The sequence below is a fragment of the Tigriopus californicus genome, chromosome 3 (assembly GCF_007210705.1).
Source record: "Tigriopus californicus strain San Diego chromosome 3, Tcal_SD_v2.1, whole genome shotgun sequence".
NCBI lineage: Eukaryota > Metazoa > Arthropoda > Copepoda > Harpacticoida > Harpacticidae > Tigriopus > Tigriopus californicus.
The window spans coordinates 13,516,909-13,531,436 of record NC_081442.1 but is presented as its reverse complement, the minus strand read 5'-3'; the positions used below and the strand labels follow the sequence as shown (position 1 = coordinate 13,531,436).

The 14,528-nt window shown below is 43.7% G+C and overlaps 2 protein-coding genes across 3 annotated transcripts in view; one reads left to right on the top strand and one right to left on the bottom strand.

The window, feature by feature from the left end:
• The window catches only part of LOC131878303 (GTP-binding protein 1-like), a 6,304-nt gene extending 616 nt beyond the window's left edge, over nt 1-5,688 (bottom strand). The window contains exons 1-7 of the mRNA XM_059224239.1: nt 5,558-5,688; nt 5,317-5,458; nt 4,897-5,130; nt 2,784-3,071; nt 1,764-2,048; nt 731-999; nt 115-650 (exon numbers count right to left, since the gene is read on the bottom strand). Coding sequence (XP_059080222.1) covers nt 115-650; nt 731-999; nt 1,764-2,048; nt 2,784-3,071; nt 4,897-5,113 — 1,595 coding nt within the window. The 5' untranslated portion in view covers nt 5,114-5,130; nt 5,317-5,458; nt 5,558-5,688. The remainder of the gene's footprint in view (nt 1-114; nt 651-730; nt 1,000-1,763; nt 2,049-2,783; nt 3,072-4,896; nt 5,131-5,316; nt 5,459-5,557) is intronic.
• A 4,429-nt stretch (nt 5,689-10,117) lies between these two features.
• On the top strand, nt 10,118-14,526 carry LOC131878301 (glycine--tRNA ligase-like). 2 transcript variants are annotated; one of them, XM_059224236.1, is made up of 6 exons: nt 10,118-10,705; nt 11,336-11,669; nt 11,746-12,267; nt 12,969-13,262; nt 13,406-13,640; nt 13,719-14,526. In XM_059224236.1, exons 1-6 carry the CDS (start codon nt 10,245-10,247, stop codon nt 14,492-14,494), a joined length of 2,622 nt encoding a protein of 873 aa, XP_059080219.1. In that variant the 5' UTR covers nt 10,118-10,244; the 3' UTR covers nt 14,495-14,526. The 2 variants fall into 2 exon arrangements, with proteins under 2 accessions (XP_059080219.1, XP_059080220.1); XM_059224237.1 differs by lacking the exon at nt 12,969-13,262 and having other exon boundaries at nt 10,135-10,705.
• Nucleotides 14,527-14,528: the final 2 nt, after the last annotated feature.

Below are 14,528 nucleotides of genomic sequence, written 5' to 3'. Positions count from 1 at the left end.
AGCTGACACCTGGATGTTATTGAGTGTCATTTCCATGGTAAAAAAAAAAACCCCAACTCCTTTGAATTGTGGGATAGAGCAATCATTCATGCAACCATAAAAGAGGTATCTGACCTGAAGTGAACCTGCGCCTTGTCTCCCGTTCTCAAACAATTGGCATTCATGCCGATGATCGAGGCGGTCTGGCGAATGGAGCCGCAATGGACCATAGCCTGATATCGCGTGGCTATCGTGGTCGGGTGATGAAGCACCAGGATCTCGCCCTCGAACTCCCAACACGACTGAGGTTTCAACTCGGGCGCCACCATGACCATGCCTTTCCGGATCTGCGAGCGTTTGATCTTCTTGAGAGCGAAGGACGCGGTTTGACCGCTCCGCACTTCCGTCACGGGCATCCGTTTGCGATGGATGCTCTTCACGGAGATAGGATTGAAATGACCCAAAGGATCCGGACCCAAGAGAAGCGAATCGTTCAATTTGATGGTCCCACGAAGATTGGTGCCCGAGACCACGGTTCCCACACCTGGCACAGAGTAGGTGTCGTCGATTTGAAACTCGGCGGGCTCGTCGTCGGTGTTGGGAGTGCGATTGGTGAGCAAGTTCATGAACATCTTTAAGAGCTCCAGATTCTCGCCGGACACGTTAGAGACCTAGTTAGGACAAGTTTTGATCGAGGCGAAAACGCTTAGGATGATGGGTTTGCTGTTGTTTGGATGTATGTTCAATCTACCTGAAAAATGGGGCATAACCGCTCGGAAACGAATTTGGTGGCGGAGAGCACCACATCATCGGCCGTTTTGACCATGACGGGGAACTTGCGACATCCTTGAGATTTGAGGATTCGCACCAAGAGTTTCAAGGTCTCTTGGAGCACGTTGGGCGGGCACATGTCAATTTTGGTGACCACCACAAACACGGGGACACTCAAGGCCAAGGCCAAGCCCAGATGCTCTTTGGTCATGCCAACAATTCCAGCATTGGCCCCAACCATCAACATTCCTGAACAAGGGAGAACTGAATAAGAACATGAACAACTACTATTACCGCAATTGGATTCGTTTCGCTGATACTTGAACTTCACAAAATGACGGAGAACAAATCTAATACTGGCCTACGATCAGACCTGTGATGCTATCTATTAATTAGATTTGAGCCAATGCAGTTGAAATACTTCAATTACAAATTGCATTTTTTTTGGTTTTTTTTTGGTCTTAGACCCTAATACCCTCGGCTTGAGTCACGCCGTTACTTTTTGAGTAACGCTACCGGTAACGCGTTACTGTTTTTTTGCCCTCCCGTTATCGTAACTTTTTTTTCTTTTATAAACGAGGGCAAGAAAACTACAAAAAGGTTTCTTAACCGATTATTTTTAAATTCCGTCTCAAATGCAATGACTTCCTTGCCACTAAGGGTATCTTATAAATAATCACAGGAGTTATTTGTTTAATTGCATAATTTTTAACCGTTACAAAATTGCATAAGCGTTTTTTTGCAGTTTTAGGTCCTCCTTTTTGTTCAAAAGTAACGGGTAACGGTAACAAGTCATTTTTTCTAAACGCAGCGGTAACAGTAAAGTAAGGCGTTACTTTATTTTCGGTAACAGTTTAAGCCCTGCTAATCCCGACCAATGAGAACTCATATGAATGAGAGTGAATACAAATGTAAAAGTGAATTGAAAGCAATAACTGAGCAAATGCCACTAAATAAATACAAATGATAACGATTGAATAAGAATGACTTCATATAGATAAATAAATACTTACCAAAATCCGGGGCGTGACCCGTCATCCCGAAAACGGTGGTCTTCAAGTACTTCTCGTGACCGGCCAAATCGATGAAGGTAATCACTTTAGCGGATTTCTCACAGACACGCACCCAATCGAGATTGCCGTGATCCGGCTTGTTCACCACTTGACCCGCACAGTCAAAGCCTAGAATGTCGTTTCCCACCGAACTGGTTCGTCCGGATTCGGCCTCATGTTTGTGCCGAAAAAGCTTTTGTCGAGCAAACCCGCGACCATTGTCCAATTCCCCGTGTGTCAAAACACCTACGAAAAAAAAACCGAGCATGACAATTTCTAGGAATGTGGGGAGGTAATCCTACTACAAATCACGATTGGGCAGGGTGTTGTTACAGGATTTTGTACAGGATTACCACACTCCCAAGAGCCATTTTAGCAATAATCAAGAGCATCAAAACTCCTATAAAAAAACTCACATAGGCTTTACGACTGAGCGGAAACATATTGAAATATGTTTGACTTTTTCTAAACTGCTAGAGAATTGCAATTGGCTCATCCCTAATAATTGTAAAACAAAGCGGTTGGTACATAGTGTGAATTCACAATCTGTCTTACAATTTTACTTCTTTACTCTAACTGGGAAAGCAATGATCAGCAATTGAAGAAAGAAAACTTGGCTCATGACAAGGCTTTATTTTGTGATAAGCATCAAATTACTATTTCTCATTGCATACTTATTTAACGCTACCGGGAATGTAACTAACCCCCGACTGTTCAAGACGAAAGATTTATAATGCTCATTTAACATCATATTCACACAATATCTGACCCGCCAACATATTGAATTTTTTGAATCTTGAATTTTGACCTTTCCAAAACTTACTTGTTCAAACATTTCCGCAATAAATAACAAAACCCAAATTTAACTAACCTCTCGACAAAACTGAAGATAATGAATACATTTTTTCTTTCCCTCCAGACTTTGACAGGATCGAATTTTGGCAGGTCAGAGACCGGCAAGTAAGGCAAGATCTGACTCACCCAATAGAGTGGATTTGCCGGCATCCACGTTGCCCACAACGGCAATGCGGATCTCCATGAAGTCCTTCTCATCATAGCGCCTGCGAATCAGAAACTGGGCTGTCTTCTTGGCCGCATTCTCCTCGCAAGCGTGCCCGCGCAATTGGACGCACTCCGCATCCAACGTGGCGGCGATGGACTGAAGCGTGGCCTCTGAGGCCTGGAACTCGTCCTCGGTCAAACCTCGGTCAGACACTGTCCCGTCCTCGCCGTCATGCAGAGGAATGCCTACGTCATAAATCGTTTCACCTAAAAGAAATCAAACGCCAAACCTTGATCAACCAAAGAACACTTTTATTTTTTAATTTATTTATCATTATTTTTTTTTGTGTGGACTTCCTTACCGATACTGGGAATGGAATTCCCAGCAGTTCAAGACAAAATCAGAAATCAGGCTCTAAGTTGTAAAAATCATTGAAAACACTTCATAAGTGGAATACTGTGCCATGATGTACTTTTTTTCAACCGAAAAAACAACGGCTTTATTTTGATGATGTTCAAGCTCGAACTTTGGAACTCGATTAGACGTCCAATAAAAATACCTCACGCTCAAGATACGAATAGTGCAAGTGAATTGCTTAAAATGTTAGGTTATGGCTAGGCGTACAGAAATTTAGCAAATAGTTTTAGGACCACAAAAGGGGGGGGTTCTTAGCAATTCGTCAGTTTGTCAAATCTATTACTTTCCAAGTTATGGTGCAACAATGGGCGCCCAAGGTTTCGTTGGGAATTCTCTACTTAAAGGTCGAGTTTTGCATAGGACAGGAATAAGAATGCATAAGATATAAAAGAATGTATCAAAAAATGCGTCACTTCAAACGTTCCTAATCGTCAACAAAAAATAGGAACTAAACTCTGACAACCAGAATGAACTCGCAGCGATATTGTGAGCTTTCCTCAAGCAGGGCACAAATAGGGCCTATTGTGCCTGTGTAAATTGATTTTAGCAAAGCGTATCACATAATCCGTGCCCCAGAGAACAAAAAGCAGAAAAACATTACATCAATGTTTGGGACTATCTTATGGGTTAAAGAGTCATATCAGTTCTGCTGTTGCACCACAGCAATTATTGCTCCAACATTCCTTATTACATATTGCCCCACAATCTACAAATGAAATTCATCTTATCACCCCTATCATTCACGGTATGTAAATGTTGTTGATCCGGTAACATATTTGAAGTCAGATAGCGACAAATGTTTGATACGCATTCCAGCTGACACTCTAGGGCCACCTCGCTCTGCCAACTTAATTTTCTTGTTCAGACAATTATCATTTCGATCTTAACTGTTCAAAATAGATGGATAACAGTCTTTCATTTTAATAGTTCCGTGAATAGCATCCGGGAAGCGAAGAGTAAAGCCCATTTAAATACAAGGCAAACGCTCATTGTCATCTTGTAGTTTGGCTGATAGGCTATCCTAGGCAACGAGTTGTCGTGTAAAATATCGGTGATTAGCTAAAGCCTAATGTCGGAAGGCTGTGATGAATTAGTCATGATTGCAGCGACCTTTTGTGAATTTGGCAAAATCCCTTATTTCCTTTAAATAGGTAGATGTCCTTTTGATGCCATTATTGGGGCTCATTGATCAATTTACTTGCCATTATGGTCACTTCAAAAAAAGACCTCCCCTATGTTCGATTATGTTTCAGGTTGAAAACCCGAATTGCGACTGGACCAACATAATCTACTCCAAAGAATGACAATATGTTCGTCTCTACTGATAAGTTTTAAATCTTTCGGGATTTTTTTGAACAAAATTCAATTCCTAGTCGGGATTATTAAGTTCAGTCATATAAATTAAATTTGGATTGGCCGTTCAACCATAACATAATCCCCCATGGCCATTCCGTAATTTGAGGCCCAAGCATTCCATGGAAGCGAAACTGCTAAAAAGCCCGAAAGGGCCTACCAAGACAATGAACTAGAAGTTCAATGACCTGGGTTTTAGGGTGGATTTTCGAGTATCCAGGGACGGTATTTCCGTCACATTGACCGGATGGAACTGGCCTATCCCCATCCTTGGACATTTGAAAAAACATTGGCCATGAAAACCCTCATGGGATGGATTACCTCGTCCTTCCTCCATGAGATCGCGAACCCGCTGTAGAATCAGCTCGAATTGGCTCTCGTTGGGCGAAATCAGCGAAGTGGACGCGGCGATCGAAGAGTAATCCGGGCGAAGCATGACCTCGGGCACACCTAATCCGCCTCCATCCTCCAAGGAGGTCGAGGCCGACCCGCCTCCTCCTCCTCCGCCTCCACCAGGGGTGTCCAAGAGCGAAGCCATCTCTTCACCAACTTCAACTGCAATTGAAGACGAGAGACCCCAATGTTCACCTAGTTCACTTGACTACATCGACAGCCTTTAAATGACAGTTGGCTGTGATAGTATTCATGGTCAAGATTAAACTAAGTCAAAGCTCATCGGAAGTCGGAACGATGAAACTCTCTCTCTCTCTCTCTCTCTCTCTATATATATATATATATTACCTCATGAATTTGAAAGAGACGCAATATGAAGATGGATGGTGCAATCCCTAGCTTAGTCAGATCAGTGGCTCAATCTGGGGCTCAGTCCATGCAAGAAGTGGGAATGTAGCTCCGATGTTAGGTTGCTGTGGATATCATCGGTCTAGAAAAGAGGGAATGTTGTGTATTATGGAGTGGGCTTGCCAGGTTGATCAGCTGACAAAGCGGCCGCATATTCGGATGAGTTCGTTTCACAGCTTACTTTAGCGGCTTGGGCCACCCACAGAAAAAAGAAGGGTTTGATGTCCAGATGGCCTGTTCTACTATTTTGGTGTTCTCATAATGGAAACACGACTAATTTTAATTTGGGATAGGGTCATGACGCCTTCAAATGTCATTAAGATCCGTTTATACCGTCTGGAATGAATAAATCTATTGAATCATTGGCCTGCCGACTGAAAGTTTGGGAATATGTTTTGGGTCTGAATTGGCCTTTTAGGTAAATTCCCTGAGTTATGCATAGGGCCCATATTTATGAATATGGTGGATGGTGGTGGCGCCCTCTAGAGTGATTCCCCAACGTGGCAAGCGCGTGTCATCATCAACATTGAACACCAGAATAGACATGCCGCAGATGCCTGACGCAACAGTCTCTGATAGTAACGTATTCAACTTTATTTCCTAGATAGATTTATGGTTCCCAAATAGGACTTGATGCCGATTGTTTTAGCTTTTCTGCAACATCCCATGGACAAGAGGCTCTCTCAGATGAGGGTGACTAGTTTCCTCTACTGTTATGAATCCAAGTAATCACAATTGGTCATGCCGTCTTGAAGCGTTGGTCCTAAATAGCCCAAAACATTAGCCCTGTGCCATTGGCTCATATCTTTGGCTCGTTCGAGTATCTTATCGCGTCTTCTTGGATTGACACATAGATCCTGACGAGCTTTTTGTGCACCCTTAACACACAGATGACAACAACAGTTAAGTCATGCCGGAGTTCAACAACAGGGTTGCCTTAAAAGTCAAAGTTAGCCCATGTAGGTTCAAATTTTATGGGTTGTCAACAGCATTTCAGCTAATCTATCAAATATCTTTATGTTATACTTGCCTGAGATAGGACATATTCCCTCGCTCAGTATGCAACACCAGCAGGGCATTAGTCGTTCCTCAATAAAAGGAACGAATTACGGTTACAGTTATTTTGGTCAAAAAAAGTAATTCGTTACACAACCATTACTCGAAAAAAAAGGTATTACCGTTACTCGTTACTCTTCCGTAAAATCTAGATGACCATTATGTTATGGGTTTTGCCCCATCAAGACCATACTTTTCTATAGAAATTGTGTTTTTGGCTTCAAACACTCCTAAAGCCTACAATTTGAAAACTATTGACTTTTTCCATCATTAGCATTGGCATTTCATCTTGGCATAATTGTTCAAAATGTTTTGAGGAGTCAAAATTCGGACCCTGGATGGGATAAAAATTGTTGAAGGTTTAAAACAATGTCACAAAAGTCATGATCGAAAAACAGGTTTAGACATTGTCAAATCGGTTAAGATTTGCTGTGTAAAAAGTCCATCCCTTCAGTCGTGGAACTGAGGCTTTGGAAATTTGATGCATCATATTCAAGCCAAAGAGATATTTTTTTTTCTTGACAATATTGCGCTAAATCAGATCTTCAGTCGAAGGTAAACGTTATTCTCCACCGATTAGTTGGCGGTGCTACTTTTTTAAACTTAACCTAACCTAATCTTACCTAACCTAACCCAACCTAACCTAACACGATATTAATAGCCCTTAAACTCTCTCTCAAAACCTTTCTAACAGTTTGTAACAAATTTAAAAATGGGCACCGCCAACTAATCGGTGGAGAATAGCGTTTATCTTCAGTTGGACGGAATTTCAGATTAAAAACCAAGAACACCCTCAAAATAGTTCAGAGCAAGCACAATTTCCAACCCTGACCTTTTTTTATCAAAATATGCTAAATGGAATCAGCAAAAAAAAATGGCAATTTCTGTTGCGTCTGAAGGTTCCGCAGCTGTCACGAGATAAACGAAAGTCAAAGACCGTTCTGGAAGCTCAAAAAGGAACGAGTAACGAGTCATTCTTTTCGATTTTGGGTCGTTACAATTTCACAATTTTAAAATGTAATGTAATTGCAGTTCCTTTTTCGAAAAAAAGGAACGAATTACTGTAATTTCTTTACTAAAGCCCTGAACACCAGCTAATGGGTAAAGAGCATTAGACCTGAGAAATAGGAAAGGAAAGAATGTGCAAAGGTAGTTAGTTCATTTACCAATAAAGATGAAAGATATAGGATTTGACCTATTTTTTGAAACAAATTACTGTTATAGTAATAGTTTCAGCTAAACTAAGCCTAAGCACTCAAACATACGAGGTGATGTCAAAAACAAATGATAGTGGAGGTTTTGTGACCGCTATGTAAAAATGAGAGCTTTTGTGACAAAGAAGCAATTATTTCCGTGCCAATTTTGAATAATTTTATTGTTTACAATATTTGGCTAGCACGCCTTAGCTTATCAGCAACGACCCATCTTTAAAGGCCACCTATTGCACCCGCTCCCATTTCTGGACTTAATTACAATGGGCCGCGTGAGGGATTTTGTTGCGGACCTCGCCAAAACGGGCATGAAAGCCAATGAAATCAAAAAATTGGTCGACGCCGCCCATGGCCCTTCTGCCATGACCATTGGGCAAATATTTAAGATCGTGGCCTCTGTTAAGGCTGGTGAGGACACGGATGACAAAAGGCATCAAAACCCCCAGAAATGGGTGCGGACTCCGGAGCTTATCGCTGCTGTTAGCAAATATGTGGATGAGGATCGCCGTGTAACCACCAAGCAACTTGCCAGTGAGTTTGATCTCTGCCACGGAACGATTGAAAATATTCTCCACCTCGATCTTGGCCTTGTAAAGAAGTCGGCAAGATGGGTGCCCAAGCTCCTCTCTCAAGACCAGAAAGCTGCGCGAGTCCTGTGTGCCAAAGGCTTCAAAAAACTGTATTTCAACCATGGAGAAGCATTTTTGAGGTCCGTGATAACTATGGATGAATCTGCAGTGTCCTTCCACACACCTGAGACCAAGGAGCAGTCCAAGCAATGGCTAAAAAAAGGCACACCAGAGCCGACAAAGGCCCGAGTCCACGCTTCACGGAAAAAGCAGATGGTCATTGCCTTTTTCGACTATAATGGCATGGTCTATGAAAACTATGTCCCAGTGGGCACCGGAGTTGATTCCGCCTACATCATCGACGTCATGGGAAGGTTCTTGAAGGTTTTGAAGAAGAAACGACCAGAATTAGTGGAGAATGGGTGGCATTTGCATTGGGACAATGCGCCCGTTCACACCGCCAAGACCACGGTGGAGTACTTGGCCACCCAGAGCATCAAAGTGATCCCCCACCCCGCTTATTCCCCAGATCTTGCCCCAGCAGACTTCTTTTTGTTTCCAACTGTTAAAGGACATCTCTCCGGTGATCACATCAACGGCAATACCATCAAAACTGATTGGGAACGGGTGGTTGGTGCCATCCCCAAAGAGGACTTTGCCAAGGCGTTCCAGAAGTGGGTGGAACGATGGAACAAGTGCATCCAGCTCGAGGGGGATTACGTTGAGAAATGTTAAAATATAATTTTTTTTTTCTAGTCAAATAGAGTGCCACAAATGAAGGACTATCATTTGTTTTTGACATCACCTCGTACACCACTGCTTTCAATTGCGGCAAAATAATGATCAAAATTAAGGTTTAATTTTGCGCAGTTTTCCAAGCTGAAAAGCAAATGATACAAATTTCAGACATATGATTCAGTCTTTGGTAAATTTGTCACTTCACCCCCAATGCTGAAAAATATTGACAACCAGTATTCAAAATTGTGTTATTCTAACTTATCATTTCAACTGCACGGGTGCTAAATATTTCAAGAATGATTTATTACTTTTCAGCTTTTGGTTGTAATTCGCGAAAATGAAGGTTCTTTCTTCAACAATATTTGCAATAACATACATTTAAATTTTACTTTGAGCCAAAGGCTATTAAGATATGTCTTTTATTGGTTGCATGGTAATTCTTTGTCACCTTGGTGGTGATGTTCACTATTTTCTAAATCTTTCCTGAGACAGGCATTGCACTCTGGATTTGAATGGAATGGATCTAGGGTAGTGAAAGCTTGCAGTAGGTGCAATTGAGTTCAAATCGCATCTCAAAATAAGCGCTCACGAAACCACGTGGGGTACCCCATTGGAATTACATTTTCATGTGATTGTAATTACATTTTTATGTTAGTGAATAGCATTTTCATATTATTTCGTATTATTTTTATGTAATGGTTACTACGTTTGAACTCAGAGTAAGTGTAATAAGTTACATATGGATCATTGTCATTGGTCTTTTTCCGTTACGACTTACAATCACATTCTCACTCGCATGACGCATTTTAACTCACATACTTTGAAATCGTACATAGATCTACATCGTCAAAACCTTTTAGATGTAACAGTTTTCTGCGCGATTTTTGATGTGCTTTATTAAATCGTTCTCATCCAATTCAAGCGTCTTTGATTATGATCGCCAAGTTCTGTCCACCAATGTCTTATGGAGTGGAAAAAGTGGATTGCTAACAGAATGTGGTTGGAAAATCATAAACCCTAGAACTAATGAATCCCCCCCCGCATATCTGGCAACACTGGGCTGGACCATGGTTGGATAGACGTACATATGTGTCCAAGTGTCCCTCTCTCCCTTCCTCTCTCTCTCTCATTGGATTCCCTTCCCTCCCACTAGTACTCAGAGGCTCCCTCCCGCAGCAAGCTATACACACACACATCGTGGAGTACGGCAGTCCATGCAGTCCATGCAGCCCATGCCTCATGCCTATACATCCATAGATACAGCATCCGTCCGCTCACTCTCTTTCTTTCTCTCATGTCTATGAATACGTGGGCCAGAGCGAGAGCGGGACCGGGATTGAGATTGCACTTCCTCATACGTGGAGGACACCGTGGCCGGCTCGCACCATCGGACACGACAGCCGTAACCGCACGCGCCCTATCCGCCTTTTACCACCCTCGCCCTCATCAGCGGGAGATTGGCTTAGGATTGACATTCGTGAGCGTGCGCACGACGAGTAGTGGCAGCCGGGGCTGGGGTCATAAGAAGTTCCAGCCGCATCAACGGGCTAGTAAAGTCGTTAGCTTACGGGAGTGGCTAGCCATGGATCCGGAGGTGGAAGCGCTCTTGGCGCCCTTGCGGGCCTTGGTCAAGGAGCAGGGCGATGTGGTGCGAGAACTCAAGACCCAGAAGGCCCCCGAAATGGACGTCAAGAAGGCCGTGGCCGAGCTCAAGGTTCGCAAGAAGACCTTGGAGGACAAAGAACTCGAACTCACGTAAGAAACCTGGTGAATGGTCAGGTTAGGTTAGTTCTGAAATATTACAACGATGACTTAAAAAAGTCACTCGGCACAAATCTGGGGATGGATAAAGGCTACATCTTTGTGGACACGAATTATACGTGCATGTCAGATATATATCATGACTTTATCTGAAAAATTGTGAACAGTAGACAGCGGAACAGTGTTGTATTTTTAAGAGTCAAATGTTGACGATCTATTTTCAAAATCAAGGCTCTGTTTTGTTCCATCTGTTGTCATACCAAAGACAGGCCAATGTCTAGAAACTGTGTTGACATTGTCAAATATTTGTCATGAATATATAGAAATATAAGAGTATATAAAAACTAGGTGCATTCAAGGCACTGCAAAATGTAAGAAGAACCACCGCCACCACAAAGTTATTTCCCTTGGTTTTTTGATTTACAAAAATCCCGTCCTAGATATAACCAATATTGTTCCGGGAAATTTCTGGTTTGTCCTAGCACTTTTCTCACCCAGGGGTGTCGAATTACATCATAAATAGACGATAGATAGCCTTTCTCTCTGAAATGAGACTAATAATATCTAAGCCAAATTGATTACGTACTGAAATTTAACTGTCCATTTTTTTCATTATTATTTCAGTCCGGCCGAGGCATTTTTTGACCGGGCCAAGATGGAAGATTTACTAAAGCGTCGCTTCTTCTACGACCAATCGTTTGCCATCTACGGGGGCGTGTCCGGTCAGTACGATTTCGGCCCCATGGGTTGCGCCCTCAAGGGCAATCTGCTCAATTTGTGGCGCTCGTTTTTCGTCATGGAAGAGCAAATGCTGGAAGTGGACTGTACCATGCTCACCCCTGAGCCCGTTTTGAAGGCCTCGGGACACGTGGACAAGTTTGCCGACTTGATGGTCAAAGACCTGAAGAATGGCGAATGTTTCCGTCTCGATCACTTGATCAAGGCCCAATTGGAGAAGGTGAGACTGGGTTGGGTTTGGTCTGTGTGGAAGAAAACATTACCATGTTCGTAATGATGGGTTGGATCGTTGATAGGTCAAGTCCGAGAAGAAGGCCACGGCCGAAGTCAAAGCTCGATGTGACGATATCATCGTCAAGTTGGACAACATGGGCGCTCCTGAGATGTCGGCCATCATGAAAGAGTTCAGCATGAAATCTCCCGTCACCAACAATGATCTGTCCGAGCCCATGGAGTTCAATCTCATGTTCCAAACGCATATCGGGCCCACGGGCCTCATGAAGGGCTTCCTCAGGCCCGAGACGGCCCAAGGCATCTTTGTGAACTTCAAGCGCCTTTTGGAGTTCAATCAGGGCAAACTGCCGTTTGCGGCTGCGCAAATTGGCAACGCATTTCGAAACGAGATCTCGCCGAGATCCGGATTGCTCCGTGTGCGAGAGTTCACCATGGCTGAAATCGAGCATTTCTGCGATCCCCAGGACAAGTCTCATCCGAAATTTGACGACATCCGTGGTACCGAGATCTGCCTGTACTCGGCAGCCAATCAAATGGAGGGCAAGTCCGTTTATAAAACCACCATCGGCGAGGCTGTTGACTCGGTGAGTTCATTTCTTGGGCTGATTTATTAAGCTCATGGTTGGTGGTGAGGTCGAGAATGTTAGTACAATGTAATCAGCGTTGGACTTTGATATCGAACGGAAGCGCTCGAAATCACCTGTGAACTCGCTCAAACCATTGATTCTTCTGAACACAGGGACGGACTTCTAGAAATATAGACTGTCAGCGAGATTCCGCCAAATCGGCTTGCTTTGGGTCAGAGCAGCTCTGAGCCCCTATCAGAATATGTTCACAAAATAAATCAAGTAATTAGGTTATTTGCAATGAAAGACGAATTACCGCAATGAATTTCAATTATAAAGTGGTTCGTGCCTTTTTTATCTTGTTAAAAGCTGATGGAGCTGGCCGGAACTTGAAATTTTATGTTGCCAATACTGTGTAGCTTTGATTACTTCTTCTGAGTTCCCTAAGCCAGATTTTGGGTTCAAACTGGGCCAAGTGCGTTTATTTGGCAAGTTGTGCTAAAATTGGAAGAGATGAATGGTTCAGACGACAAAAAAATATCTCTTGCATTGTAGTACGTAAGTCCATATCTCTAGAAGTTAGGGACTAGTGCTTCCTAAAATGGGCTCTACCTACCCATGTCCAAAAATTTGCTCTTGAAATCTTTGAGGTAGGCAACAAAAATTGAAAGCTCAAACCAATCGGTGTTCTTCTTTTCGTTTCTCATGCCAACCCTCAGGATTCAAACCATTTCCAAACTCTCTCTACTCTTGACGACCTTTACTACTTCAACAAATACCTCCTTCATCGGCCATATATCCGAGATTTTGCTCCTTCCCAATGGGACAACATCCTTTCCCAACACGTTAGCTTCACTTATCCAACGATTCCCAGTGCCATGTCTAATGTGACCCGATGGCACACCCATTTGGCCAGCTTTGATCCACAAGAACGTCAATCCTGGCCGGGCAATCCAACCCAAAGCTTGGACGAGATAGTCACGGAGCTTTTCGGGTCTCAATCTCGACCCAAGGTTGTTGCTTTTTTTTACGATCTTGTCGCTTTTTTCTTTGCTTTGCATCCTGAGTGTGACTTGTATGCTGACTGAACGCGTTTGTCGTTTGCCATATTGAAAATCAATCCCAATGTTCCAACAAAAGTATCCCATGATTACAGAGCACTGTGGCCAACCACACCATTGGTTATTTCATGGCCAGGATCCAGCAATTCCTGCTGAAGATTGGGATCGACCCCAAGCGACTGCGCTTCCGCCAACACATGGGCAACGAGATGGCCCATTACGCTTGTGATTGTTGGGACGCCGAGATATTGACCTCCTACGGTTGGGTCGAGTGCGTGGGATGTGCTGATCGTTCAGCCTTTGATCTCAACCAACATTACAAGGCCACAGGTACATGCGACTGATTGCCTTGCGATTCAGTTCCAGAACCGTTATCGAACGCTGGTTTAACTCTCTATTCTATTCCAGGGGTCAAGCTTTGTGCGGAGAAGCCCTTGCCTGAGCCGGTTATGGAGAACGTGGTCGAGTTGATCACCAATAAGTCGGCCTTGGGCAAGACCTTCAAGAAAGAGGCCAAACTGCTTACGACCCATTTGGCCAATTTGGACACTGCCGCCGTCGAGTCCATCGAGTCGAGTTTGAATAGCACAGGTCAGCACAGCGTGGAAATCGATGGCCAGACCTTTACCCTTACCAAAGACATGATCGTGGAGGTGAAACGCTTTCAAAAGAAGGTCTTCGTCGAGGAGATCATTCCCAGTGTGATCGAGCCCTCTTTCGGAGTGGGACGCATCATGTACTCGCTCCTGGAGCACAGCTTCCGAGTTCGTCCGGATGATGAGCAACGTACTTATTTCTCCCTGCCCGCCTGGATGGCGCCCATCAAGTGCTCCGTTTTGCCCCTGTCCAACAACCCGGACTTCATCCCGTTGGTAAAGTTGTTGTCCAAGGCCTTGACCGAGGCTGAAGTCTCGCATAAGGTGGATGACAGCTCTGGATCCATTGGCAAGAGATATGCCCGGACCGACGAAGTGGCCGTTCCATTCGGGATCTGTGTGGACTTTGACAGTCTCAAAACGCCCCACACGGTCACCGTGAGAGAGCGTGATAGTACCCTTCAAGTGAGGATGCCGGTGGACGACGTGCCTGAGGTCTTGCGACGCATGTCCCAAGGGAAATTGCTTTGGGATGACGTGATGAAAAAATACCCCAAGTTCGAGCAACAGCAAAGCTCCCAGAAGTAATAGGGAATAAAAGTGGTGGTTGTGTTATGCTATG

Bases quoted from the DNA above. Each gene is read 5' to 3' on its own strand.
- LOC131878301 (XM_059224236.1), top strand. From the start codon at position 10,245: ATGTCTATGAATACGTGGGCCAGAGCGAGAGCGGGACCGGGATTGAGA. The intron at 10,706-11,335 runs GTAAGAAACCTG...TTATTATTTCAG, and splicing joins GACAAAGAACTCGAACTCAC to TCCGGCCGAGGCATTTTTTG. The intron at 12,268-12,968 runs GTGAGTTCATTT...GCCAACCCTCAG, and splicing joins TCGGCGAGGCTGTTGACTCG to GATTCAAACCATTTCCAAAC.